The sequence below is a fragment of the Pomacea canaliculata genome, linkage group LG8, assembly GCF_003073045.1.
Source record: "Pomacea canaliculata isolate SZHN2017 linkage group LG8, ASM307304v1, whole genome shotgun sequence".
NCBI lineage: Eukaryota > Metazoa > Mollusca > Gastropoda > Architaenioglossa > Ampullariidae > Pomacea > Pomacea canaliculata.
Genome location: NC_037597.1, coordinates 17273544 through 17301151, shown reverse-complemented (window position 1 = coordinate 17301151; position 27608 = coordinate 17273544). Strand labels below are relative to the sequence as shown.

The 27608-nt window shown below is 36.8% G+C and overlaps 1 protein-coding gene across 2 annotated transcripts; it reads left to right on the top strand.

The window, feature by feature from the left end:
- Positions 1-55: 55 nt before the first annotated feature.
- LOC112569731 (alpha-actinin, sarcomeric-like) lies at positions 56-22700 on the top strand. 2 transcript variants are annotated; one of them, XM_025247595.1, is made up of 21 exons: positions 56-325; positions 3261-3495; positions 6230-6316; positions 8672-8759; positions 10694-10772; positions 12465-12546; positions 12770-12948; positions 13389-13619; positions 13845-13921; positions 14029-14158; positions 14310-14401; positions 14574-14619; positions 14979-15104; positions 15495-15572; positions 16921-17076; positions 20434-20718; positions 20957-21010; positions 21512-21580; positions 21805-21963; positions 22152-22310; positions 22542-22700. In XM_025247595.1, exons 1-21 carry the CDS (start codon positions 218-220, stop codon positions 22698-22700), a joined length of 2679 nt encoding a protein of 892 aa, XP_025103380.1. In that variant the 5' UTR covers positions 56-217. The 2 variants fall into 2 exon arrangements, with proteins under 2 accessions (XP_025103380.1, XP_025103379.1); XM_025247594.1 differs by lacking the exon at positions 10694-10772 and adding an exon at positions 9072-9150 and having other exon boundaries at positions 57-325.
- The last annotated feature ends 4908 nt before the right edge of the window (positions 22701-27608 follow it).

Sequence of the window (27608 nt, the reverse complement as noted above, 5' to 3'; positions counted from 1 at the left end):
TCCCGCGCGCGCTACCTTCGCATCGCGAGATGACGAAACAACGGCATCAGGGCCACTTCCGCCACCTGTCACGTGACAAGTCTCTCCTGGCGGGGGTAGCGATCAGCCCCTTTGAGGCGACTGCTAGGCTGCGCAAGTCGTTTTGGCTTCAAAATTAACACCTAAAATCTTACCAGCTTTTTGGAGGTCGGGGAGGAGAGGAGAAAGTAATAAGTAAATGTCCCATATGATGGGAGATTCTTACAACGACGGCTACATGGAAGAAGAAGAAGAGTGGGATCGGGAGGGATTACTCGACCCGGCATGGGAGAAGCAGCAGAAAAAGGTCAGTGCTCGTTCTCGTGTGTTACGTTGTATTTTGTGGTAAGTAATAAGCATTTGCTTAAAAGAGAATTCAAAAAAGAAGAGAGAGAGGATTATTGCAAACTGGGGATATTAGTGCGTTTTGAGGGTCAGTCTGTCAGTTGGAGGACTTCCCTGGCGGCCGCCATTACGCTAGGGTTTTCATTGCACACCTAATATGGAGGAAGCACTCAAGGGGCGGGGCTTGGGACAAATTGTCTCTTTTACATGGCATTTGTTGTTTTCAAATGATACCCGTGTTCTGGGGATGATAGACCACTTGAGGATTAAAGTGTCCAATAGGCAGTGAATGAAGTTTTTGTAAAAGCAAGCATCCGTAGCTGAGCGACCGGTGTCAACGAGAAGAAGGCTCCCCTTTAGGTGATAGCTTCCACTGAAGCCGGTTTTGATGTTTGACCCGAGATGTCGAAGTGCACGTCCTTTGGAGGAAATGAAATGTTTCTACATAGACTTAACCAACGAGGACTTTGGAGTAATGTCTCACGGGGTCAAAACTAGACATGCAAAACAAAAAAATATGTGCCTTAACTGTCAGCGTCATATTTTTTTTTTTAAGAGACACCTGGCATGCAAACTGCGTCTTTCAGATTCGGAATGACAAACGCACGCATATAGGTCACTGAAACATACCGAAAATGTACATTCAGAAAAAAAGAGGGTGTAGTTTAATTTACTTTTGTCTATTTATGGATATGAAGGTTTTAAAGGCGCAGAAATGCGTAGAATGCGTAGAATGTTCGAGTCAAAACCAAACAGTATGGATCCATCTGATATTTTTCTGTCACTCTTAAACAAGTAGAAATACAGAACAGAGCAGGTAGTTTCAGTAAACATTTTAAGTGAATTTTGAATGTTGTTATTTCTGTTAAGTGGCTGCATGTTTTTAAGTTTGTACGTACAATGCAAAAAGTGGAATTCCCCCATGAGTCAGGTACATTATTCTATAATGACCAAAAATGAGAAAAGTAGAGTGGTAAGTGAGACAGAAACACATAGTACTCTTGCACTTTCAAGGTATCATTGCTTTGGTGGGGATCAATACAGGCTTTTAGCACAGGCACATTTATTTTAAAATAAAATATCTCAGCTTCTGTGTAACTGCATATTGAGGTCTCACCATTTGCCACCTTTTTAGCGCTTTTCAGTGTGGCTGAGGATACACAGTAGGCTAGATTCCTAGCATACCTGCCTCACTGCAGTGCAGTGGTAAAACAGGGAGTCCTGGTGTGTTAGGGTAAGGCATCTAAGCTGTCAAGTGTATGGTAGTAGTTCAGTATACAGTGAAATTGGCATAAAGCAATTGTAATTTGAAGTTATTAATAGTACATTGAAGGATACTTGTGATGCACTTGAATTGTAATGAGTCCTCTTCTCTGGATCAAAGAAAGCTTTTTGCGTGATATATATCATAAAGTGCAATAGAAAAAATATGTGTATGTCAACACACGTGCATGACAAGGATAGGGCAATGCATGTTCATCTGTTTGGGATGGATGGATTAGCTCTCTTCCTGTTATTAGAATATGTGGTTTTAATTGGTTTTAATTTTTTCACATCACTGTATTTTTTTAGTTGTATTGGTGTAATGCACTAAAAACCGTCTTGAGATTGTACTATTTGAACTCCAGGTCTGTTCAAAAGTCATGGCAAGCAAGATATATCTATAAGTTTATTAAATAATCTACTGATATACTCCCACATGCTCTAGAAAGGCTCATGATGTACAACACAGAAAAGTTTTAATATACCTTGTGATAAAGTCACAAGGATGTGTATATGGTATAGGTGTTTTCATAATAAATGATAAAAAGTTAGAACTAGTGTCTCATTAAGTGTCTTTTAACAAAAGAATAGACCTTACAGATTTTAGCTATTCCATATATTCATATATACACATCTGTTCCCTGAGCATTACTCGTTACACCAATCAGCAAAATGCTAGTCCATTTTCTGTCCCTTCACTTTTTTCATTGATTGATTAGTTGTTAATAGTTGTAATTAAAGTCAAATGACTAGTCTGCATTCTTGTCTTTATATGCAGATTTATGATACTCTCCATCCATACTGTTTGTTCCCTGGTCCCTTTTTGCTACTTCTGTGTTTGTTACTTTTTTGCATAATTGTTTTTCCTTCTGTCCTTTGTATCTTTCCATGTCTCATTGTCTCAAGCACAGAGAGTATACTTCTTCATGAGTGTGATCATGCGCTTTATAAATCATATTTCTTATTCAAGACTTAACTCTTAAAGACCTGCAGTCAGAGTACTTATGTGTAAAATACAGGTTATGCAAATGTCTTGATTGTATCAAGCAGACAACTTATTAAGCCACTGGTATTATCTCTTAAGTTAAAGGAAACATCTGCTGCATTCACTTAACTGTTAATACAGGCTGGAAGGAACTTTACATACACAGATTTACCAAATCATCAGAGAAGGAAGATACTTATGACTTCATTTTTAATAGTGTTCCAGATTTATAAAAATATGATGTTGAAATTTGAGTAAAAGAAGATTTCTGTAACCATCATTAAGAATTAGTAATACATTTTTACTTCCCTATGGAAAGTGTTGCCTAGAACTTTAATAATGAATAATGATTTGTTATCAGTTTCCAAAGGAGGCACTATGTGGCATATTAGCTATCCTTTTTCTGTAAGAAGTATCTGTAAAGCTTGTTTTTATTTTTGCATTTAAAACTGCTTCATATTTCTGTGCTTTTGTGCCATTCTTAATATCATGTTATAGTCTTATAAGAGAAAAAATGCCTTTGCATTATAATGGGAATATCAGGCAAGAGTGCTGTATCATCTTCTTGTACTACCTTAATTTTATAATGATGCTACACAGTTTGGTTTTATTTATTACATGTTTCTTATTTGTATAATTTGTTTTGCAGACCTTCACAGCATGGTGCAATTCTCACTTGAGAAAAGCTGGAACAGGAATCGAAAACATAGAAGAAGACTTTCGCAATGGACTGAAACTCATGTTGTTGTTAGAGGTTATCTCTGGGGAACAGTTGCCCAAACCAGACAGGGGCAAAATGAGGTTCCACAAAATAGCCAACGTAAACAAAGCCTTGGATTTTATTGCCTCTAAAGGTGTCAAGCTTGTGTCAATAGGAGCAGAAGGTGAGGCAAAGGTTAAGCATTGAAATTTGTAGGTTTTATGCTGCAGAAAATAGCAGCAGTTAAATCACCACACAATGTAGTTTATTTTTGTATTAACTAGAAGTGACATTTATTTGGCTTGTTTTTGCTAAAAGTAAGATACTGCACTCGATTACTGTTATTGATTGGTGTAATCATTGTTAGAGATTTTAAAATAGGTATGTTATAAGTGATACTTCAGCAACCTAATTTACAATATATGCTTTTGTCCATGTTTCAATGGATTAGCATTCCTTAAAAAATAATTCCGTAAAAGAACAGTCTTAAATTCAGAAATACGTAAGTTTGTCTTATCTGTTTTATTTTTCTCCTTTATTAGGAAATATTTTAATATAATATGTTAAAAGACAGCAGCCTAACATTTAGATTGGGTGGGGAGTGGGGGAAGGCCTAATGCAAAATATGGCCATCTAGGAGTTAGTGGAATTTAAGGATGTAGAGTTTCTGAGGGTATTAACAACTAAGACCTTCTCCTTTTACACCTTCTCATTTGAAATATAACTAAAATTCAAATGATCCTTTTTGAGTGTTTTATACCAGGTGGTTTTATAATAAGCTCTGATGGTAACTTTTTTTTATCCAAGCAAATTTAAGCACATGTAGTTTGCTAAATGTCCACAAAACATTTAATTATTAAGCATATAATTTTGATGGAGTGGATGGCCGAGCGACACAGAATTTTGTGTCTGCATAGGTGGAAGACATATGTTCATATAATATGAAGCTGCATGAACTACAAGATCATCAGTGTTAATGTTGGATGGATAGAGCTGCTAAATTAAAAGATTTCTAGAACATTTCCGGAAAGATGGTCTAGCACAACATCTAGAGGACAGAATATGTTGCAGCAAGTTAAAGCCAAACTTTAGTCTTTAGACTTCCCTGTTACATTGTGTATGTATATATATATAATTCACATATGTTTCTAATTAAATTAGACTGGCATTCACTAGCATCTGGCCTTGAGTCTAATAACAAGAAGATTGTTGTATAGCTAGGTCAGTTTGTACAGTATCTAGAGGATGGAATATGTTGCAGCAAGTTATAGCTAAACTTTAGTCTTTGAACTTCCCTGTTACAGTGTGTGTATATATACAAACATATGCATAATTCACATATATTTCTAATAAGATTAGACAGGCATTCATTAGCATCTGGTCTTGAGTCTAATTAATAATGTGAGGATTGCTGTATACCTAAGCTGCTCTAGGTCAGTCTGACAGTTTCTTCCCCATCACATGAAACATGATAAAATAAGCTTATGTAAAAAAAAAAAAGTTTATAATGGTGATGCTTTTGACAAATCCTTTAGTGTTTCCTAAGTCATAGGGTGCAGTGCCCACAAGCTGAATGGGAGAGAGAGGGTAGAGGGAGGGTATGATGTTATGTTGGGATGGGTGCAAGTGGGATTATCTTCAGTGTTGTTGCTCATTAAGACCAAGTCATCAGCAGCTCTGTAGGCTTAATATTTACTTTAAAAGAGTGCACCATTCCTCCATTTTATTTCCTATGATAAGTCTGTTTTTCTGGACATAGAAGACTGTTAAATTTGTTGATAAGAATGTTATCTGAAGCCTGACCTTGACCACAGAATTCACACTAAGCCGGCCCTCAGAGGATGTATTTTATGTGCACTCTAGCTCATCACTGCTCCCATCTTGATTTCCCGATAAGGCTATGACTTGTGTGTATTATTAGTTTAGTCCTTGTTACTCCTTGAGCATAGGGTTACTAGTGTGTATCATTATTAGGTGGTTATGCTTAGTCACACATGGGGTTTGTTGTGCATACAGTAATGGCATGTGCAGTTCATATACGTTTATTAAACAATGCAGGAGACCCATTGTCATGCCTCATTTAAAAAAGTTTTTAAAAATGGCAACATGCAACATCATGTTATTTGATGCCTAAGATTGTTGCAACATTTCATTCACATATTCACTCTGTAAAATTCACGTTTGTTGCATAATATGAATGCTAATGAATGAAAGCTAAGTAGGATGAAGGTCTTGAGAGCTCAAAAAAGATCTGGATAATGAGAAACTTGTTATGAAATAAACCAAATCATTTAAAAATAAAATTCATTTCTTGAGTGCATTTGATTGTCCTGTTCTACTACTACTTTCCTCTACATCAGCGTTTAACTTAAAGAGACAGATTGTGAAAGTCTCTCAATATGTTTGTGTATGGTGTATTATTTATCATTTCCTATTTTTCAAAATTTGGGTTTGGGAAACTTGTTTTAAAACCAAATGAGCTCTGTGCACATGTGATGTCTAGAAAGTATGCTGCAAATGACAAATTGTTGAATTTATGAGACTGTCATATAGAAATGGTCTTTTTAGTAAATAGGATCTTTATTTTCTGTGACGACTAGCAGTATGTTTCACCACCCTTTACTGTTTCAAACTTTCAGGGCTGCATTGTGTACCTCATTTATTTGGATTTTGTATAGAGATTGGAGTGGGGTAGATGTGTAGAATCAGTGTGTGATGAACTAGCCTTAGTTCAGTTGTATCCAACTGATGTTAGTGTTATTATAATTAACATTAATAGCATAAACTTTTTTAAAAAACTGAATAAAGAATATTAAGTTACTTCAGAAATTATGAATATGAAAAATGCCTTTGAACTTGTCTTTTTTTTTTGTAATTACATGAAGCTAATAAAAGTTTTGATTATCTTTTGTTTTCAGAAATTGTTGATGGAAATGTTAAAATGACGCTAGGTATGATATGGACAATTATCTTGAGGTTCGCCATCCAGGACATCACAGTAGAAGGTATGTAGATTTTTCTTTCTTAAAGAGAAAAGATTGTGTGTGTGTACTGTAGTTACCAAATCCTGCTGCCTCAGGTCATTAACTAGGAGCAACTGAAATTGTACAGGTCTTTATAAATTGCACTGCACTCATACATGTTTTCGACAGATTGAGATTTTTGGTTTTTGCAGCCATATGTGGAGAACAAGAGGATGCCACCTCACTTGCTCTTCTCTTGTATTTATGTTATGTGCTGGGAGTCTGCCTCTGGACATCAGCTTCTTTATTGATGTTACCATGTACTGAGATGTGATATTTACCCATTCAAAAGACAAAAGTACAGATGGGGCTAATAATGTTGACTTTAAAGTCTCCCTTTAGTAGTGCCTATGATGCCAGATGTTTCCAGGTACACTGAACGTCCATCACATTTAACATGTATGTGCAAGTCTGTGACAGTTAATTTTTATGTACTCTGCTTTTTTTCCCTTGGTTAATGCACATAGATACTGCTCTGTGAGAGAGAGAGAAAGAACCCAAATCAATATTCGATTTTTTTTACATATTCTAACAACTTCATGTTTTCAGTGCTTTACAGTTTTAATTTAAAAATGGGGTTTCCTTGTGAATACCTGTATCTTGTTCCCTGGTCGACACTGATAGTGCCTTGCATATGATAGGTTTTGGGGGAAGCAGACTATTTCTCTTGCTTAAGGTCCATCGGCCACCTGTGAGAGATCTCTATGGTGCCGCTCTGCTCTGGCCGCTGTTCACACCTGTCATCTGGCTGCAGGTGGCAGTTAGTTGGCTTCTTGCTTGAGTACTCTCTGGCCATCTAACACTTGTTCATACACAAGGCCTTTTTAATTACTCAGGTCTAGACTTTGTGGGAAGTTTCCATATATATTTATAAAAATTCCCATGTTACCACGTGACACTAAGTTATTCCTGAATCTACCGACAAAAGCATCAGTACTAAAACATGTTCTTTTGAGGCTTGTTTCACGCAACACCCTAGGAGAGAGATGCATGCAGTCTAAGTTGTTACATTTGCAAGGAAAATGGGGTTCCACTGAAAGGCAATATTGCATTAGGGTATGATCAGGATCTAGAGAACATGGGTTAGAAGGATGGACAGATATAGGTATTCATGCGGCACATTAAGCAGCATCTGATTTTCATATGATGACAGAGATAGCTGTCCTACATATATCACGTGACTAATTATTATAGCAAAAAAGATCATTTTAATTTGGTTTCATTCAACAAGTAACAAATGTGTCATTATACTAAGTAGTAACTTCTGTACTCAGTGGTGGAATCGACTGAGGGCTGCGGCAGAATTGGCTATGTCTGTGGTCAAAGTTGATTAAGGTTCATGATCAAATTGGTAAATGGTTGACTTGACCAGTGAGCACACATGCATACATTTGGTCACACAGTGACTAACACACCTGCAACCGTGACGGTGATAATCTCAGCTGTAATATCTTTTTGGATTTTGATACATGTTGACATGGCTGACCCATCAGTTTTTCTCCAGGTGTTTTGATTTTCTCCACCACCTTTGTGTATGCTGAATGCATACATGTTTATGTATAGAGGTAAATTTTACACCTATCCTAAAAATGTGTCCTTGTGCATCAGGCATTGGTGCTGGGGAAAGGTGTTTTTCAAAGCACTTTATTAGATATTTTTACGCACACACATGCATGTATATGCATACAGATATTTTTCATCCGTGACCCTTGAATGATTGTTGAATTTCTTATTCTCTTCTGTGAACTTTTGTGTCCGCTACACAGCACTGATTAGGACCAGTGACCAGATTGTAGAGAGGGACACAAATGGTGACTGCATATTGTTTCACTTGCTGTATGAGGCATTGGATAGAGCTAAAGCAGCAGGCAACAAAAAAAGTTGTAGAATGGCTTTATGCATTACAGAAGTGGGAGCTGAAGAGAAGGAGAACCAATTTCCAAAGCTTTCCTGTTTTTTTTTTTTTTTATTGGAATCAAATATTCAACGTATCAAGTTATCTTTTAGGGCAGACTGGAAGTAGTCCTCTTAGGGAGATGCAAAAATAACTGTGTGCTGGGCAAAGCAAATAACCAGCCCTGAACAAAAGAGTAACAACCAAAGATCATACTTCTGCGCATTTGGGTCAAATCCTGATGGCTTTCCAGACATGACTAAATGGAATATATTTTTTAAAAAAGTGTATGTACCTTTTCTTGGCAAACATCTCACCCCACCCCCAAGAAATATGGTGCATTTTGAAATAAGTTTTGTTTTAGAATCTTCCTCTTGATATTTTAGAAGCTTGTGCAGTTTGTGCATGCTTAATGATATTGAGTTAATATTTTTTTCAAACAGAATTGACCGCCAAAGAGGGACTGTTGCTATGGTGCCAGCGGAAAACGGCACCATACAAAAATGTCAATGTCCAGAACTTCCATCTTAGGTAAACCTGCCAGTTAAAATAAGCCTAGTAGTTAAACAGAACCTGTAGTTTCGGTGAGTGACTAGAGATTTCTTACAAAATCTCTGATGTAAAATCTCTGATGTAAAAGATTTGATTGTTGTTGCAGAAAGTTCTTTGTTCACAAGATCACATTTGTAATTTTTTTTGTCAAAGCAATGTGTTGAATTTTTAAAAGTGGGATCATCTGGATAGAGAAGGGAAGTAACTTAGTTCTTGATTCTCAAGATCATTACAAAGTGTATAATTTTGTGTCTAGGGCATGTTGTTCACAAGAATTGTGGCCTGTTTCAGCTGGAAAGATGGCTTAGCATTTTGTGCCCTGATTCACAGACATCGCCCAGATCTCATAGACTATTACAAGTTATCTCGGGTAAAAATGGGCAAAGGCTGCCATATTAGTTTTTCCCCCCATTTCCTGGCCTGCTTAGCATGCGTTGCGTGTTTGCCTGAGCACTGCAGATCCATGGACTGTCTTCAACGTTTCTGAAAGTTCTTTCATTTTATTTGCAGACTGACTTTTTAGACTTTGCATCCTTTCATGTGTAATTATTGGACATCATGTGAAAAATTTCCAAGCCTGTAAATTTTTTGTTTAATTGAACTTTTGTATTCTGATCAGTCAGATGAGCATATCAGTCTAATCTTTTAAAAGAATCTGTTAATTGTAGCATGTGAATCCAAGAAATCTTTTAGGACGTTGTACAGTTTCTATATATATATATGATGAAACAGCCTTTGTAGTTTTTAAAAAGCATGTGATCTGTTTTCAGAAAATGAGTTCAGTGTTATTTTGAGGAAATTATAATTAAATTGTTACTGTCAGTGTCAGTAGGCATGAAACTCCACTACAGGCCCATTGCAGGCATTCTCAAATGATAGATTATTTTTCACATCTTAGTGTGAGAAAAATTCCTTGTACTAAAGGATTTCACAGCACTGGGAAACTGCCATTTTTAAAGTAAAATTTTGGAACCTAGCTGTTAAAGTTGCTGATAATTTTGAGCTACTCATAGGTTACAAGAAAATTCATTTTTAAAAGGTGCATATATAGATGTACATCCGTATATTTCTGAATATATTTTAGTGTCTGAAAAACCGATTTAATGTTTCTTTGCTAGATATTGCCCAGCTTTAAGGAGATAACATTTATTCTCAGTTGTACTTGTCATTTAGTGCATGAAAATGCTTTTTTGGCTTCTGCCAAGTAGAAGAGCGAAATAGTAAATATGGTGAAATGTATCTTGTACTCTATTTTGAGAATAGCTCATGCATAGTAGTTTTAGCATCACTAGTTTATCTTAAATGCCAAGCTTTCAGCTGCAGAGGAACACGCTGGTTTTGTCAGGCCATAGTTTCAAATAACATAGTTGAAAGAAGTCTGCAGTCAGTAGCTGTGAAAGGACAGAAAATTGATTTTCAGAAAGGCATTTATCTTTTAGATGGATGTGTGCAGGATTATAACAGCATTTTTGTTTTTCCTAAACAGAATGTCTGCAGCCTTTGGCATGCTATTCACTTGCCTGCTGAGTGTCTTGAAGCTGTGTTTATGGGATTTTTTTGTTGAAAGTCACCCACCACATTACTCATCAGACTGCCTAGTTGGAAAAAAGAAACATTATAGAATTGAAAAGCAAGCTGCAACACAGATTATTCTGTTAATTTCTTAACGTTTCTGTTACGCCTTACATGTGGTAAGGTGCATAGAACATTTTGCAGTGAAGACGCATAAATTCTGTTAATTTCATGTCAACCTACTCAGTTAATGGTGCTAATGTGGTGGGTGGCATAAAAGACATATTCCTTCCAACAAGCCAAGACAGCACATCTCTTTGAATGGCATGTTGCTGCAAGCATGTCTTGTGAGTTTGGATTCTGCTTGAGATTGCATGACAGTTCTGCTTTACCTTTTCCAGTTTTAAGGATGGCCTGGCCTTCTGTGCCCTTATTCATAGGCACCGCCCAGAACTTATTGACTACAACAGTCTGTCTAAGGTGAGAGAGCGGGCTGCCTCTAAACTTCGCCATGGATTCACTTTAAATCCTCATCAGTTAATGAATAGTATTGGTTTAGTTTTGATAATAACTCCTCCCTCCTATTGAATTTTTATTTGTTTAAGAGGGTAAAGATGTGACCGCTAGGTGATGGAGGAGAACAAACTAGAGACTTTACTGGGAGCATTATGTAAATACATAGATCAGCTTGAACAATATTATATTGAAATTATATAAAATGGCAATAATTATTCTTGAGGCTATAGTGTAAGGAGAATTTCTATTTTCCCTTTATAGCATAATAATCAGTCATGGTGATTATAGTTGAATTAGTTGCTAATCCATCATTCTTTGGAAGTAAAACCACAATGAAAAACTATTTCCCTTTCTATGACAGAAAATGGTGTCTGATTTTTGGCAAATGAAGTCTTCTAATATTTTTTATCTGTACTTTTTGCCCACATCTGCCACCGTAAAGTACCTAGAATTCAAAGTCCTTATGGTCCAATTTTATTTTCTTTCCTTATTTCTTTTGAAAGAAAATCAATTTTGAAATATCCTTTTGTCACCAGAACATTTTTTCAGGCCATCTTTGGAATGCTGGTTTTCACAAGTAAACTAAGTATTGTCATATGTACTAGACTTCATAGACATTGCTAACAGGCACAAGTATTATGGAAGATGTTTGATTCCTTTGTATCTTGATGAGGATTCATCATTTTCTGTAGATGTTGCAAGCAGTAAAAATTGTTTAATTTTCACATTGCTGTAATGTAGTGTGCATCATTCGAGTTTGTACTAAAAGTTGCAAACTGCTGAGATCAGAGCACATCAGCTTACGTGTCACATTTAGTGCTTTCTCTTAAGCAAGGATGCTTAATAAATGCCTGAATAGTTTTTAAAGTGGCCCATCTAGAATATTTTGCATCTCTGTCCGTGTATGGTGAACAAAAGCATGGCGTTTGTATGTGTGTTTATGTGCATTGCCTGCAATTCACTGAGTGTGTGGGGTAAGGTGGTAGATGCAGACACTACAGCTTTTGGCAACAAATTTATCAAATGTTTTATTTTCATTGTGATGCATGTAGAATTAAAAGTACTGTTAAGATTCGACACTGATATTTACGTGTACTGCAATCATTGCCTAGAGCTCGTATGAGAAAGGAATCCTAAGACTTTTCCTTGTGAATAGAGGGGCAACTTTATTAATGTGCTGTAAATATCTGCCAGAATGATCACGATCTTTTCTCTGCTGAACCATAATGCATATTTAGATATTGAATGTGAGTGTTTTCAATGTTACATGTATGCTAAAGCAAGCTCACATTATATCTGCCTATCATTTTAACATATAGTGGCTCTTTTTCCTTTCATAGATAACCGATCATGTTTTTTGCTAGTAGATCAACTGATGACATTTTTATAATTAATGGGGTTTTGAAACATCTGCAAATGTGAATTCAGATAAGTGAAGCTGTCATTTCTTTGCAAAGCTTACTTTTTTATAAACATACCAAGTGCAGAAAGCCTTTTTTTTCTTTTTCAGCAGAAATGCTAAAGTAAGTGTAATGAAAAGAATATTCCTCACTGGTATATTTTTTTTTATGATAACAATGTGACATGGGTTTTGCACAAACTATATTAAATTTTTTTTTTTTTTTTTTTTGTTCAAATCTTGAAATCACTATACAGGACAATCCCCTGGAGAACCTGAACACTGCCTTTGACATTGCTGAAAAACACCTGGATATTCCCAGAATGTTGGACCCCGAGGGTTAGAAATGCTTTAACAAAAATGTTCTTAATATTCAAGCTCACTTTTTAGAAAAATTGCTATGAATAATAAATCTTTATACAGTTTTACTCTATATTTGTGTAGAAAAGTAACAGTTTCAGTATTGGCAATAACTTTCAATCATTTTTATTTGAAGCTATCATGCTCGGAGATAACATGTTTCAGTTACTAATAGGGGTGAAATACTTATTTTCTTGATCAGACATGGTCAATTCTGCCAAACCTGATGAGCGATCAGTGATGGCCTACGTGTCTTCCTACTACCATGCCTTTTCTGGGGCCCAGCAAGCCGAGACTGCAGCCAACCGAATCTGCAAGGTCCTCAAAGTCAACCAGGAAAACGAGCGACTGATGGAAGAGTATGAGCGACTTGCAAGCGATGTAGGTCATTGATTAGCGACCATGTTTAAAATAAACTATGCCAAGATGACTGCTGCCATTGTATGCAAAACGAATTTTTTTTTTTAATTGCTTTTTTTTTTTTCAGTGTTTTTAAATATGACCAATTTATTTTAAACTGTAAAAGAATTATGGATGTGTTGAGGCCAAACTGGAGAAAAATCTAAGAAGACGATCTGGGCAAAAAATAAAAAATAAAAACCCCAAAATTGATAATATGAATTATATGGTGTCAGAAATGGATAATTTCCTATAACTAGTTTACATTTTTGCTGTGTATATAGAAACTGTGGGACTCATTGTTTTATATTCAAGATTTTATTGCTTCTCTTTCCTTCCTTTTTTTTAATTGTATTCACTTTGGCAGGACATTCTATTTATTTCAAAAATTATTCTGTAAAGCATATTGTTGATTGTATTAGCTGTTGGAGTGGATTCGAAAGACTCGCCCATGGCTGGAGAATCGCACAACAGACAACACTCTGCCTGGCACACGACGCAAGCTTGATGAATTTCGTGACTACCGTCGCAAACACAAGCCTCCAAAGCTTGAAGATAAGGCCAGGCTAGAGAATTCTTTCAACACACTCCAGACACGTCTTCGCCTCTCCAACAGACCTGCTTACCTCCCCACTGAGGGTAAAATGGTTTCGGTAAGGGGCTGTGCTGTTTTGACACTGAAACTTCATTAAGATATCTAATCCTTACAAATCAATAGGATCAAAATTATTTCAAGGTAACACACTGAAAATGTGACTACTAATTGGTTTCTTATTTTCTCATTTTAAGTTTTAGCAACCAACTGCATTGAAGTAAAATTGATTAACAGCTAGACAGCCTGTTTTAGTTTCCTTAGTTGTTGATGTCTTGTTTTACAGGACATTGCCAATGCTTGGAAAGGACTTGAACATGCTGAGAAAGGTTTCGAAGAGTGGCTTCTTTCTGAACTTCAGAGGTGAGAGATTGCAGTTATAACTTTAGTCAAGAAAACTGTTTGGGGATGAATGGTTTTGTCAACTGTAGAGCATGCTTTTTATTTTAAAATTTTTTTTCCCCCGTTAGACTGGAGAGGCTTGATCATTTGGCACAAAAGTTCCGACACAAGTGTGAAATACACGAAGAGTGGTCCACAGGGAAGGAGGAGATGCTCCAGTCTGGTGACTTTAAGCGCTGCCGCCTTAATGAGTTAAAGGTAAGATAGTATAAGCGGCTGTTTGCTTTTGTGCTGTGTACCACTTTATCTTTCTGTAAAAGAGGGAATGGTGGAGGAAAAGAGAGGGATGTTCTAAAGGTTGGAGATGTTCTGCTCATTTAGCATTTCTGATTTTGTGATTTCTGTTCAGGCTATGAAGAAGAAGCATGAAGCATTTGAGAGTGACCTTGCTGCTCACCAAGACCGTGTTGAGCAGATTGCTGCCATTGCACAAGAACTGAAGTGAGTTTTTCCTGCACTGATGTACAGCAAAGCAATTGTCATGTCTGCTGTTAGAAGATGTGCTTAGGATACATAGATAAAAAATAAAATAAAACAAAGGTTGGGTAGAAAGTCTGTGCATGGTGGCGATAACTTGTTACCTTTGTGAATTAAAATCTTTTTGTATTTGCAGTGCGCTGGATTACCACGATGTGGCAACAGTTAATGCAAGGTGCCAGGTAAGGTGGTTTTTTGTGTTTTGTTTGTTTGTTTGTTGTTTGTTTGTTTTTTTTTTGTGGTGATTTTGGTGACTGATACTTGATAGTGGTCATGAGAGACTTGATTTTGCAGAAAAGACAGAAAAACCAAGAATATAGCACAAATCTATTCGTTTGAAATATCTGATGATTTACCTTGTATGAAACAGTATATTTCTAATATGACTTGAAAATTTGATTTGCAAGGAGGATTGTGGTGTGGTTTTCTTGATTTTATTATTCTTCCTTTATAGGTTTTGCTTTTTTTATTTGTTTAGGAATTTTCAAAACAGACCTTGATTTTTATCTTCCACTGGTATTCAACATTTTCTTGTTTGCAGCGTATCTGTGACCAGTGGGACAGGTTAGGCCAACTGACAGTCAAGCGGCGTGAAGGTCTTGAAGAAGCAGAAAGAGTGCTGGAAAGAATTGACCAGCTGCATCTGGAGTTTGCCAAAAGAGCTGCAGTGAGTAAACTGATAATTTTACAAGGAATCCTCATATCTAAGTTTATAGTGACAGTCAATGGTTAATTCTGTGGGTGGTTTTCTGTTTGTACTTCCACTTCTTGGTATCAACCCTGGGTAGTACTTGGGCTCAGAATTTTATGTTAAAATGGTTAACCCCTAGCTGTAGATAAGCTACATCTGGGGTAAATCAGGAACTTTCATGATTCTCAGGGTTAATCATTTTTACAAATTCTGAGCCTGTGTAACCTTAAGGGTTATTTATTCATTACAAGACAAGGTAATGAATGTGATTAACACCAAAGAAGTTAACATATGTATGTATACACACATTCATAATGCTTGAACGATAACAATGATTTACATGACACCGTATGTTATTTTTAAAAGCCATTTAACAACTGGATGGATGGAGCTAAGGAAGATCTACTGGACATGTTCATTGTTCACACAACAGAAGAAGTACAGGTGAGCAAGTCCTGCTGGGCCCTAGATCTGTTTGGATATTTTGTAACTAAAGATAAAATAGCCAGGAAGCTGACATTAATCATGACAGCATACTGTTAGTACATAAAGTACACGAAGTGAGCTTGAAAATGCAGAAATTTTAACATCATATGCTTTACAGTGTGATAGTGCAAAGAGGAAGAAAATCTCTAATTTTCAAGGCAAAAATAGAATCAGGAGGGGAAGGTTCTTGACATCATAAGAATTGCAATTCGCTGTACGGAAGAAATTGGTTTTGGTTTTGTGATATGGAGAGAGTGGTGTCCCTTTGCCTAACAGGCTTAAGAGGGCCTGCTCTCCTCAGTTTTGTTTTCTGCTTGGATTTGTGGTGCTTTTAGTCTTATTGTACGGACCTGTAAGTTTTATGACGTGATCGGCATTGTGTGGGACTGTTTATTTGCCTGTGGCTTTTTGTTTTCGTCTTCTGATGCCAACGCTCATTGCTGTTAGTCTTCTGTGGCTAATGCATTCACAGTTTCTTCATTTTACAAATCGTCCCTAGCCAGATTGTAGTTGATTGCCAGATAGTTTTCCAAAAGAGTCATGTCAGGGCTTCTGCTAAGGCTAAATTCTTTGGGATCCCAGGGACCCCTTCAGATTTTTAAGGGGTCCCTGTTCTTCGCCAAATTTGAAGGGGACCCCATTGACGAAAATTGAAGGGGTCCTCCGAACTTTTAATGCATACTGTACGCAATTTTTTGCGTAAGCAGAAGCCCTGCATGTGTTTTTATAGATTTTTCAGAAGAGGTTTTTTCAGCAGCTAAGGTTAGTTTGGTATCCTCTGTGTACACAGCCGCCTTCCTGTTACTGTTGCTTAATGCCGTCATCTGCTGTTTCTTAACATGTCTGCTTCGAGCGGTCCGGTGGCGCAACGGTTAGCGCTGTTAGCGCCTGTCACCAATACAGTGAAGGTTGGCTGCCCTGAGTTCATTTCTCGTCTCAGGCACGCTGATCTTTCTCTGCACGTGGCATCTGTTTACAGGGCTGGCTGCTTGCCGTAATATAGCCTTAGTTGCTGACACGGCGTAAAACACCAATTTCCCCCCCCCCCCCCCTCTCTCTGCTTCCGGCATTACTCGCCAGTAAAACACATCACTTTTCTTTTTACATTGCCCGTATTTGGTATTTAGCAATAATTATTAATCTCGGTTGTATCTCACTAAATATGACCAGTCTCCTGAAGTATGTCCACCCTCATTGCTGAGCAGTTGTTCACCTCGAGCCACAGGAATTTTGTCTGTTATGTTGTTTTGTTTGTATTGCACAGAGAGCCTGGCTTTAGCTTCTATTATTGATGCATCTTTAACAGGGACTGGTAGATGCTCATGACCAGTTCAAGGCAACACTAGGGGAAGCTGACAAGGAGTACAGCACAATAGTGTCGCTTGCACAAGAAGTTGTTCGCCTCGGACAGCAGTTTGGACTAACTCCACCAGAGAATCCCTACACCACACTTCATGCCCAGGTTAGCATAAGAGTAGTAATTTTTTTTATTTTCAGGCCAGAACTCCTCTCTAGAGTAATGCTTTTGTTTCAGCTTGTAGTGCCTACTGTTAAACAGCACTTGCTACACTCATTCCTTTGAATTCTGACATCAAAGAGATGATTGCAAATCTTTTGTCCCTTGCTGTAAATACAAAATGGGCAGAACAGAGCCTTTTTATAAATCATCAGGTCAGGTTATTAGCTTACATTCAGTGCATACTTAAACATGATAATAATCATTTTAATTTAGTTAATTCTTATGGTACATTTGTGGACAGTAATATATGTATTGTTTATTAACATTAAACTGAAGATAATTACATCAATGTAAAAACGTTTCTCCAAAATAATGAATGTAGCGTAATCACAGTTTTGGTTTTTTTTCTGGAGCTTGAAATGTGTGCAGATATAGTTTCTGCTTTATTGATGCTGTTATAAAAAAAATGTGTGACTCATATCATTATGTTAAAGAGCTAGCAGCCACTTCTTTCTTAAGTTTCTCTTCATATTTGAACGTTTTAATTTGTTGCTTGCCTATCTTGTCAGGACTTGCCATTTAGTTTTTGTTTTGCTCTACACTGTATAACCATTTTTTTCCTTTTAGTTTCCTTACTCCCATACTACTTGGATAGTTTGAGGCTGTTCAGAAAAATGTGTAGTACATTGTATTCACTTGTCAAAAAATTATAGAACATGCTTTGATATTTTAATTCTTCTAATGTGTGTACATGATACTCTTGTACTATTTACAGAATAATTGTTTCATGATGGTTTAGCAAGGCCTTCCTTTATCTGAGTATATCAGACGCATCTATCCTCGTTATTAGATCATATTTTGCTGCCAACTCTAAATAAACTGCTTTCTATTTTTATTTTTTGCATTTGGTTTTGCACTGGATTCGGGGAGTAGGAGGTTAGTATATGGCAATAAGTGTTGTCGTGGCAACCTGGATACCTAACCAGATTGTGCACTTGGCTACACTTGGCCTTCAGTTGTCACTGTCCCCGAGTAGTTCAGGTGCCAGCTCAGCCATTTGCCTATATGCCATAGTTTCTGATTATTGTTTTACATTATTATATGTATTACATTATTCAAAGAACTTACGACTAGTCTGAAGGCTGAGTGAGACCAGTGCACATTTCTGTCAGCTACCAAAGTAATTTCCCTTCTATGGTGGAGGTGTCTTTTTTTTGTGTGCTTTTCCTAGAGTAAGTAACAATTAACTTCATGAAAAAAAGGTTTGGGCAGCATTATGCAGCTTTATGTATAGATTCTGGGTTCACTAAGCAGATAATGAAGTTGGTACTATTATCTGTAAGTTTGATACTGATTGAGCAAGCCTGGTTCCTAACAAAAAAGGAAATGGTGTGTTTTAATCAATTAGTTAATATTATGTTACAATTTTCTTCTATTTTGTGGTCAGTGATGTTTTTCCAGCAGGCGTCTTCTCAGTAGCATAGCATTGTTTGAAAAAGAGGTGTTTTCATGTGGTGTTAGTTCTGCAACTGCGTTAACTGTAGTGTAATTTCATGCTCATACATCTTTGTGTGTGTACAAGCAGGTAATAGAGTTTTACATTATATAACATTATTCTTAAATACAAATGGGATTTTTATTACCTTGTTATATTAAAGGAATATACCTGGATGTATTGGTAAAGCAGAAACTCGCTTTATTTTGATTTAATGTTTGTTTTAATATTTTAGCTTGAAAATAGAGTATATAGAAGATAAGAAAGTTATTTATGTAAATAGAAGTGAACAGCTTCTGGTTTCACAGTGCATACACTTTCACTTTCACAAGAAAACTGGTTCTTATGGAAAGGGTTGACTTTATATAAAAGTCAGTATGAGTCACAGTTTTATGATAATGTTCATGTTTGCTACACACTATTTGTTCTGCACTTCACACACTAGAAGTTCCTTTATCATAAATATTTTTTCATTGATCCCATTCAAAACAGTGCATGAAGATGCATGCTTCATGTTATTTGTATGGATGCCTCTGTAGACTCTGTAGACTTACCTTCCACAGATTTGACTTGACATCCAGTGTATTCCTAGAATGGGTTAGGGAGTATGCTTTTCAAAAATTGTTGACTTCATTGGTGTTAAGTTTAACAGCATGCTGTTCTCTCGTGTGTATTCAAATCATGCAGAATAACAATGGTTCAGGAAGAAACCTTGACATAACCTTGTTTTGTATACTGTCACAGTGAAACTGTTCATAATTTACCTATGATTCAGTGCACAGTGAAGTTTCTGTGTGGTCATTTTTGCTTGATTTAGAGAAGTCTCTTTGTTTTTTGTTTTTTTAAAAAAACAAATTTATTAGCACGTCCCTATTTTTTTAAATAAAAGCTTTGAAGAAAATGATCTGAAGGTTCATCACAGCTTGCTAAAAATAACAAAGCTTTTGTTTTGAGTGCTCTTACCAGTCTAACTGCTTAAAGAAGTGGTGTGTGCTTTGTTTACTCTAACCATCTGGCATGAATACAGATCATTCAGAATGCCCATGAGATGACCTTAATTACTTGCATGTTTTAGAAATCTATACCCACTGGCTTTGCACATGAGTATGATGCTTGTGAAAGTGTACAGCACAGGCGAGTGAAGAAAGATGTGCACTATAGGCTGGAAAATACATAGAGCACAAGCAAAGAATAATAAATAATAAACATTATAAAACCTTTCGAAATGTAGGTTTTAGTAGAATTAATTGTTTGCAGTGTAATATAATTTGCATTTCTTTGTTACTGGAAAAATGAAACCTTGTAATTTACTACAAGAAACATAGCATCGTGCCTATTCAAATGCTTGGAATCTGTTCCCAAAGTTGGGAATTATGACCAGGCAGGTAGCATTGACTGCAAGCTTGGTGCTGCTTTTTGATTAAATACAATAACTTGCTAGCAGGAGAAAGAGTAATGTTGTAAATGTTAACTATAATATATTTGATGCAATTTACTGTAGAAGCATAGTGAAGGATAAAATTTTAACTGTAGCATGTCAGCTGTAGTAGATTTGTTTGTAATCCACTATAGAAGCCTAGTGAAGGATACAATTTTAACCATAGCATGATGTTACTGCCTGCACATTAACTAGCACATTCTCTGACTCCTGGGTAATACCAGTAAATACTCCTTATTGTTATTTTTGCAAGTATGCAACTACATTTTTCTTTCAGTTGTTAGTACTGAGCAAAGAGAGGATTGGAACCCTACACCATTCTGCCTGTGGTATGTGTGTAAACACATGGAGAGATATACAGAGAACATTGTCAAAATGAATTTTTAAAGAAACAGCAGTGTCTAATGTGGATATGCGTGCTTCACAGGATATCACCAACAAGTGGGCTGAGGTGCGTGATTTGGTTCCTCGCCGTGACCAGACCCTGCAGCAGGAAATGATGCGTCAGCAGAACAATGAACGGCTTCGTCGCCAGTTTGCCGCAAAGGCAAATGTGGTTGGTCAGTGGATCGAAGCTCAGTTGGATGCAGTTGCCTCCATTGGTGTCCAAATGCGAGGCTCTTTGGAAGATCAGCTCAAAAAGCTCCAGGCCTTTGACAAAGCCGTGGTGGCTTACAAGCCCAATATGGATGAGTTAGAAAGGTTCAACCAGGTGAGCAGAGACATTTCTTGTTTCATTTTGTCCTTTTGCTTATTTGTTATGACATGTTTATATGATTCATTTGCAAATTAGCACAATTTTCTTTTACACCTGTAAAATCAGTGAGTTTGGTGAATCAGTAAATAATTCTTAAAACTGCTTGTTTATTATTTGGATTTTATATTACAGTCTTGGTGATTTTGTGATTTATTGACATATTGTTTTGGTAGTTTTTTGCTTTTGTTTACAGGAAGTGCAAGAAGCAATGATTTTCGAGAACAGATACACACAGTACACTATGGAGGTTTGTAATTTTATTTTATCAACAGTATTTTCAGCAATATAGCTACCTAACCATTAGATGAAACAAGGCTTCTGGAATGGAAATGTCCCGGTGTAATTGATAGTTTTAACTTTTAAGGTGATGGCATAGTACCAGTGTAATTTAATTACATCCATCTTAAGGGTAGATGAAAAAGCACTTGTGAATAAACAAACCTGGTAGCCTAGCCATGTCCTGATATGTCTTTCTATTTAGACGTGCTTTGGTTTAAGTAACAAAGTTGTAAATGATGTCCTGAAGACGTACAGTCTATAATTATTATTTCCCAGCCACCTTCCCTCAACCATCAGCTCCTAGATGTATGCAATTGTATACCATTGTAAAACTTTCTATATCGGAAAAAAAAGTGATGAAGATGCTGATGTATGGCCCCACAAATGAGCAGTTAGTTGAAGTATTAATGTATCTAGAATGAGCTTATGTTCAATGATTTATTAATGAAGTCATTATTATCTGCTTCAGACTCTTCGTGTGGGGTGGGAACAACTGTTGACAGCTGTGGCCAGGAATATCAATGAAGTGGAGAATCAGGTATGTCCTAACTATGCATTAGAATATTCTGGAGGGTTTTTACTTTTTTTTTGACCCCATCCAACCTTTCTAGGGGTAGGTGGAGGTTGTGTACTGTTTGGTCTGATAAAGTTATTTGAGAATCCTACAAACATTTAGTATTGTTGATTGTGCTTTAGCTATGAAATTAAAGCTAACTATTTCCTCTAAAATAATTTTTAGAACTTCCTGGATTTGCTCTGTAGATCCTAACCCGTGACTCGAAGGGAATTAGCGAAGACCAGATGAATGAATTCCGCATGTCCTTCAACCACTTTGACAAGAACCGAACTCGTCGTCTGGAGCCCAAAGAGTTTAAGGCCTGCCTCATTTCCCTTGGATACAAAATCCGAGATGATCGACAGGTATATGTTTTGTATTTCATTCATTGTCACTAGTCTACCCTTCATTTCTTTTTCCTTCGCCCTCTTTAGTTCATTTAGGATGTTAGATTGTGTGTCTTCATTGTAAGTGGTTGTCTTTTGAAGTGGCAACCCATCTTGATTAATGTCATCAGTCATTTGACTTGTTGCTTTTGGTGAAATGAATATAGGGTGAAGCTGACTTCCAGCGCATCATGTCCATTGTTGATCCCAATGGCTCTGGCTATGTAACTTTTGACGCCTTCCTTGACTTCATGACACGTGAGACAGCTGACACTGACACTGCTGAGCAGGTTATGCAGTCCTTCAAGATTCTGGCTGGAGACAAGGTATAATTGTTTTGTTGATTTTTTTGCTTTTTTTTTTTTTGTTCAAGGTGGGTGGGGGAGGGACCTATAAAATAAATTGAAACATTCTTTTCAGCAAGGATTAATCAAAATGTGCAGTTTAAATGTTAAGTCAGTATGTTAAGTTAACATGCAGGATAGTTTCAAGTTCATGAATGGTTTTGTGTGTAAAAGATGATAAAGAACTTGACAAGTTCCATTTTGTCTATACAGCCATACATCACAGCACAAATCCTGCGCCAAGAGCTGCCACCAGACCAGGCAGAATATTGTATCCAGCGAATGGCACCGTATACAGGTCGTGATGCTGTGCCAGGTGCTCTGGATTATATGTCCTTCTCTACAGCGCTATATGGCGAGAGTGATCTGTAGACCTTGCAGCATTCAACTTTGGTGCACCTTGTGGACTGTTGTCATCGTCCTTATTGTCGGTGCAGTCCTCAACATGCTTCCTGTACTGCCCTTTTTGCATGTGTGTGTGTGGTCGCGTTGTCTAGACTATGGTCCACTGCAGAAGATGGGATGTAACACCTTACAGATTTCTTTTTTTTTCTGTCTTCTCGTTCAGTTTTGACAGCTAAGGAAGAATAAATATTGCACGGACTGTTTTGTCAAATTTTAAAAAACCAGCCTACCATATTGTTGCCTCACATTAAATGAAGTTTTTGTTAAAATTTTGGTTAAAGGTTTCTGGCATGTGTTTGACATCCATTTAAGCTGACACAGTACTTCCTCATGTCCCTAAAATCATCTGCAGATTGTTACATTGCCAGGCGATGACAACAGTACATCTTATTTGTTGACAACATATGGAGAAATGATTCCAACATATACTTGAGTGGATTTAGGTGTTACATTTTGTTAAAATTGCCTTCCCTACCATTTTCTATGGGCAGAATGATGGCAGATTTGCATTGCTTGCCATGTTTCATACTGGATCATGCCTGAGCTGTTCAGTCAAAAGATAAACCTGTGAGAACATTACAGCTTCACCTCATAGTATTAATGGGCATGCATTTTTGCATGATGTTTAATGTCCATTATTCTTACAGCTGACCTGTTCTACAGAATCTTGTGGTAGAGTATGTCTCATGTATATCTTTGCCATAGGCAAATGTTGCTATATCTGCAGTGTTTAAGGGAAAGTAGTAGCAGCAGCATGATCACCAGAGTTTCTTAGTGCAACCTAACAAACTTAAATCTGTGTTCAGCAGTGTATAGGTGCTGTTTAAAATGATTGCAAAGCATTTCTTGTCAGCTCATGTATCATTGTCTTTATGCTGTGGTTACGAAGGTCAAGCACCTCCCTATTGTTAAGACATAATGACTTTTGAATGTAAAGCTCAGGTTCTGGACCCATCTTCCCTTTGCTCCCCTTCTCTCTCCACGCTTTGATGCAAGCAGTGTTTTGATGGAAATTCAAGTACCTTGGCCATCCAAAGTCCATCATAAAATGAGCTAATCACAGTCACCTTTTTTTTTAAACATCTAATAGTTCATTTGAAAATGGTAAGGACAAATTTCAATTCAAAGAGTTTTAAAACTTTGACACTATATGGTTTTGATTGTGGAATGTAAGTTCACTCAGTGCGTCCAGATTGGCTGTGTAACTGATAAAAGCCTTCTCTTATCCTGGAGGGCAGCCAGCTTTACATCCTGTCCACTATAGTGGCCACCCAGAGTTATTTTTAAAATGTGCTTATAAGAGTCTTGTCTTGGGTACAGGTATTTGTGTACATGCTCGATGGTGTGTCTTATTTTGTCGTAAAACTAGGTGAACAGTGTAAGAAATTATTAAATGTTTATTTTCTATAAGTTAACAAAATGCTTTTCCCATTTAAACCCTTTGCCACTTTCTATTAAGAGCTGTAACGAATGACAATGGCTTCTTGCAAGAGCACCATGAGCAGAAGGCATAAAAAGCAGAAACAAGGATAAGCGCTTTTATATAAATTGTTGCAGTATCTAGACTTCTTTCTTTTCTGGAGCTACTCTTGTATTTTGTTTCAAATCTGATAACAGTACAGCTAACACATGAAAAGTGATATGTCAAAAGTAGGTCTTGACAAGAGTTTGGTCTGCTGCTCCTCTTATGCATATCATCTTTCAGAAGCCTTTGATGCTTTACTAATGACACTTCTATACTTTTATGTGGACCGTCATGATATTAATGTTCATCATCTCTGTACCTTCTCTCTTCCAACAGAAATAAAATCTCACAAATAGTCTATTTTTGACATTTAAGATGTTAGCCAGACTATGCATATTTATTTTTACTAATTGATAGGGCTTGTGGTGTTATTTGTCACAACAGTTGGATGCTAAGGCCGAGACTGGCCTATGGATGTTACTTTGCATGTTAAGTTTTGATACATTATCCCCAGACTAAAATAAAGTATTCATATTTTTATTTCAGAAACAAGGTGTGTGATTTGTGATTTACAGCTTGAAGCTGTTTTGGTAACATCTCCATGATATAAAGTGGGGTTAAGAAAAACTACTCTTTGGTTTGCTGTTATCCATTCCTTTAACAGACAGCTGCAAGCAAAGACAATGAAGAGAACCGTAAACAAAACTGACTACACATAATACTTGTACTAGAGGAAGGGCTTTGTTGAGGTATGCACCTTCACTGTTCACACTGCCAGATATTCAGATGTAGAGATGACCATGATGTATTCTTTTTGATATTGTCATTTGATTACAGGGAACAATGCTATAACTTGTGTTTCCGGCAGCTGGACAGCCTGTTAATATACCAGCATCATTAAGGAACCACTCTGAGCTATCAGTTTTGATGACATCATAAAATAAATTAAATTATTGCCACTACCTATTGTCTCTGAAGTTCTGATGTTGCCACCTTGTAAGCTAACTGAAAAGATTCTGAATCAAGTGGTAAGAGGATTGTCCTGAACCAGTGTTATCTAGCTGATGGACTTACCATGCAAAATTCAGTCATCCATGATAAAATCTTAAATATTTGCATTAACCTCAACTAATTTTCTATTTTTCTGATTAACTTATTTTCCAGTCTGCAAAGTAACCACTGTTTTTAGGTTGGTTGGTTTTGCTTTTTTTTTTTTTTTTCTTTAAAAGGACAGCTTTGTATATTATGCTTCTGTGTCACCAAATGTTGTATGTAGTCATCAACTAGTTTATATATTTAAAGTTATTCAACAGCAGCAGCATGCTGCTGCAAAAGCATCAGTTGCTTGGAAAATAAGAAGAGCATTTGTGTACAAACATTGAATTTTTTTATAATTATTTCATGTAAGAGAAGAAATTGTCATTAGCCTATGGCTTGACTTGTAGACATGCGGTTCACAGGTCAGTAGTTTCCATTCCCATCTCTGAACCGCTTCTTCTACAGAGGCCAAGTGGTTATGCAGTTTCTGAGCACTGAATTATGAGAGAAGTTTCAAGATGTTCTTTTTTTAAAAAAAAATCCTTTGTCATGCTTAAAACTAAATGCTCTTTGAATTGCATAAATGAAAAATACTGGCCAAGGGGATGAAACTCTACTTGATTAGTCATTGTTGGCTTGAATTCTTTGGAAATTGGATGAAGATAGTTCATCAGATTGATTTTAATACAGTTAATGATCCTTTTCCATCAAACAAATTTTACTTGTAAAATATTGTACTACTTCCATTTGATTTGTACAGCCTTCAAAAATAAATCAGTATAATGTCAGCATTGAAGCTTGTTTTTTTCACTAAGAAAACTGGTTAAGGAAGACTTAATTCTTTCCGCATGCCACTATAACTTCAGTATTTCCCATCAGTGGTCTGTGCAATCCGATCATACCACACATCGCAGCCCTTGTGTGTGTGCGTGTGTGTTGTCTTCAGTCTTCTTGGAACTTGGTGTGAGATTCATAGAGATGCTTTCATATACTTTATCCTTGCCAGGCACAGTAATCTTTATGGAACAAGAGAATGCTTTTCAAATTTCTTATTCAAGTAGCTGGTTTTATACTTTGTATACCAAAGTAATTTTTAGAAAAGAGGGCACTTGAAGAATGTGTGAAATTCAGAATCAAAATAATTGCGCCATAGCAAGCAGGGAGCCATATTTTTAAAAGCCTTTGCTGTGCATGCTGTGGTCAGCAAGTAAGTAACCTTAATGGATGAGTGGCAGGTCAGCATTCTTGCCTTTCCTTTCCCAATCCTCCATGGGTGGTAAAATGGTCATGGCCTGCATGGAAAGGCATTATTAAGAGTGGACAGTTGCAAAACCTGACTCCTGTCACCACCTCTGACTTGAGTAACAATAAAGTACTTGTATTTACAACCCACCAAGTTGTTAATCCTCTTTATTCTGCACGGCTGTGGGGCAAATGTCATTGTGCTGTATTATTAACGGTCATTTCTCTAGTATCGGCAATAAAAATACACTTGATAATTGAAGGTGGGGTTATGTGGAACAGACTGCAGCTTGTTAACACACAATTCCATATTTCAACCAATGAAAGCTGTTAGTGCAGGTGACATGGCAAGCCTGCTGAATAAATGTAATGTTTTCTGACAAAATTATAAAAGGTTTTAGGAGATCTTGCACAGTTTGTGGCAGTTAAACTGCCTCTGAATCTTGTCTTTAACTGATCACTTGCTATTTCATTGCTAAATGACCCATTCGTGAAACAGCACATTCAAGCAAACATTGAAGTCTTTATGTATTGGTTTACTAAATGTCAACATGTACTGCTTAGCTGTTGTAATAACCACAGTGAGCAGCAAACTGGAGATGCTGTGTTAATAGTATTCTCATGGTAACAATAGATAACAGGTGTCCTGTAGATCTTGCATCAGTAATAACACATTTTTATATGCCAAGATATGAACAGTGCATGATTACCGGCACGCCACATGTCGACCTTTAATTTATCTCAAAGATTGTGAAATTTGAATCCAGGGTTTGGACATTCTAGCTATCTCAGAGGTAACAATACTCTGCTCTAGAAATAATGCACATAATAGGTCCATATCACTGTTCTAGCAGATGGAGGCTTCAAGGGTCAGGAGATATCCTTTAGGTACTCATTGGTGTTTTCTGCTGTGAAGTCTTCATTTTTATCCTCATTGCAATAATGACTTAAAGAACAGGCTCTGTTAAAACATTCACTGAATGTGCATGGATATTTTGCTTATTCTGACAACTGTAACATGCACTGAGAAACCAGTGAAAGATTTCTTGCATAACCACACCGCAAGGTATGAAAAATGAACAGCAGCAGTGTTGTACTTAAGCCTAAGACATTGCCACAACTCGCAAACA

Coding starts and splice junctions, on each gene's coding strand:
- LOC112569731 (XM_025247595.1), top strand. CDS start 218: ATGTCCCATATGATGGGAGATTCTTACAACGACGGCTACATGGAAGAA. Junction 10,773..12,464: donor ACTACAACAGTCTGTCTAAG/GTGAGAGAGCGG, acceptor ATCACTATACAG/GACAATCCCCTGGAGAACCT. Junction 13,922..14,028: donor CTTCTTTCTGAACTTCAGAG/GTGAGAGATTGC, acceptor TTCCCCCGTTAG/ACTGGAGAGGCTTGATCATT.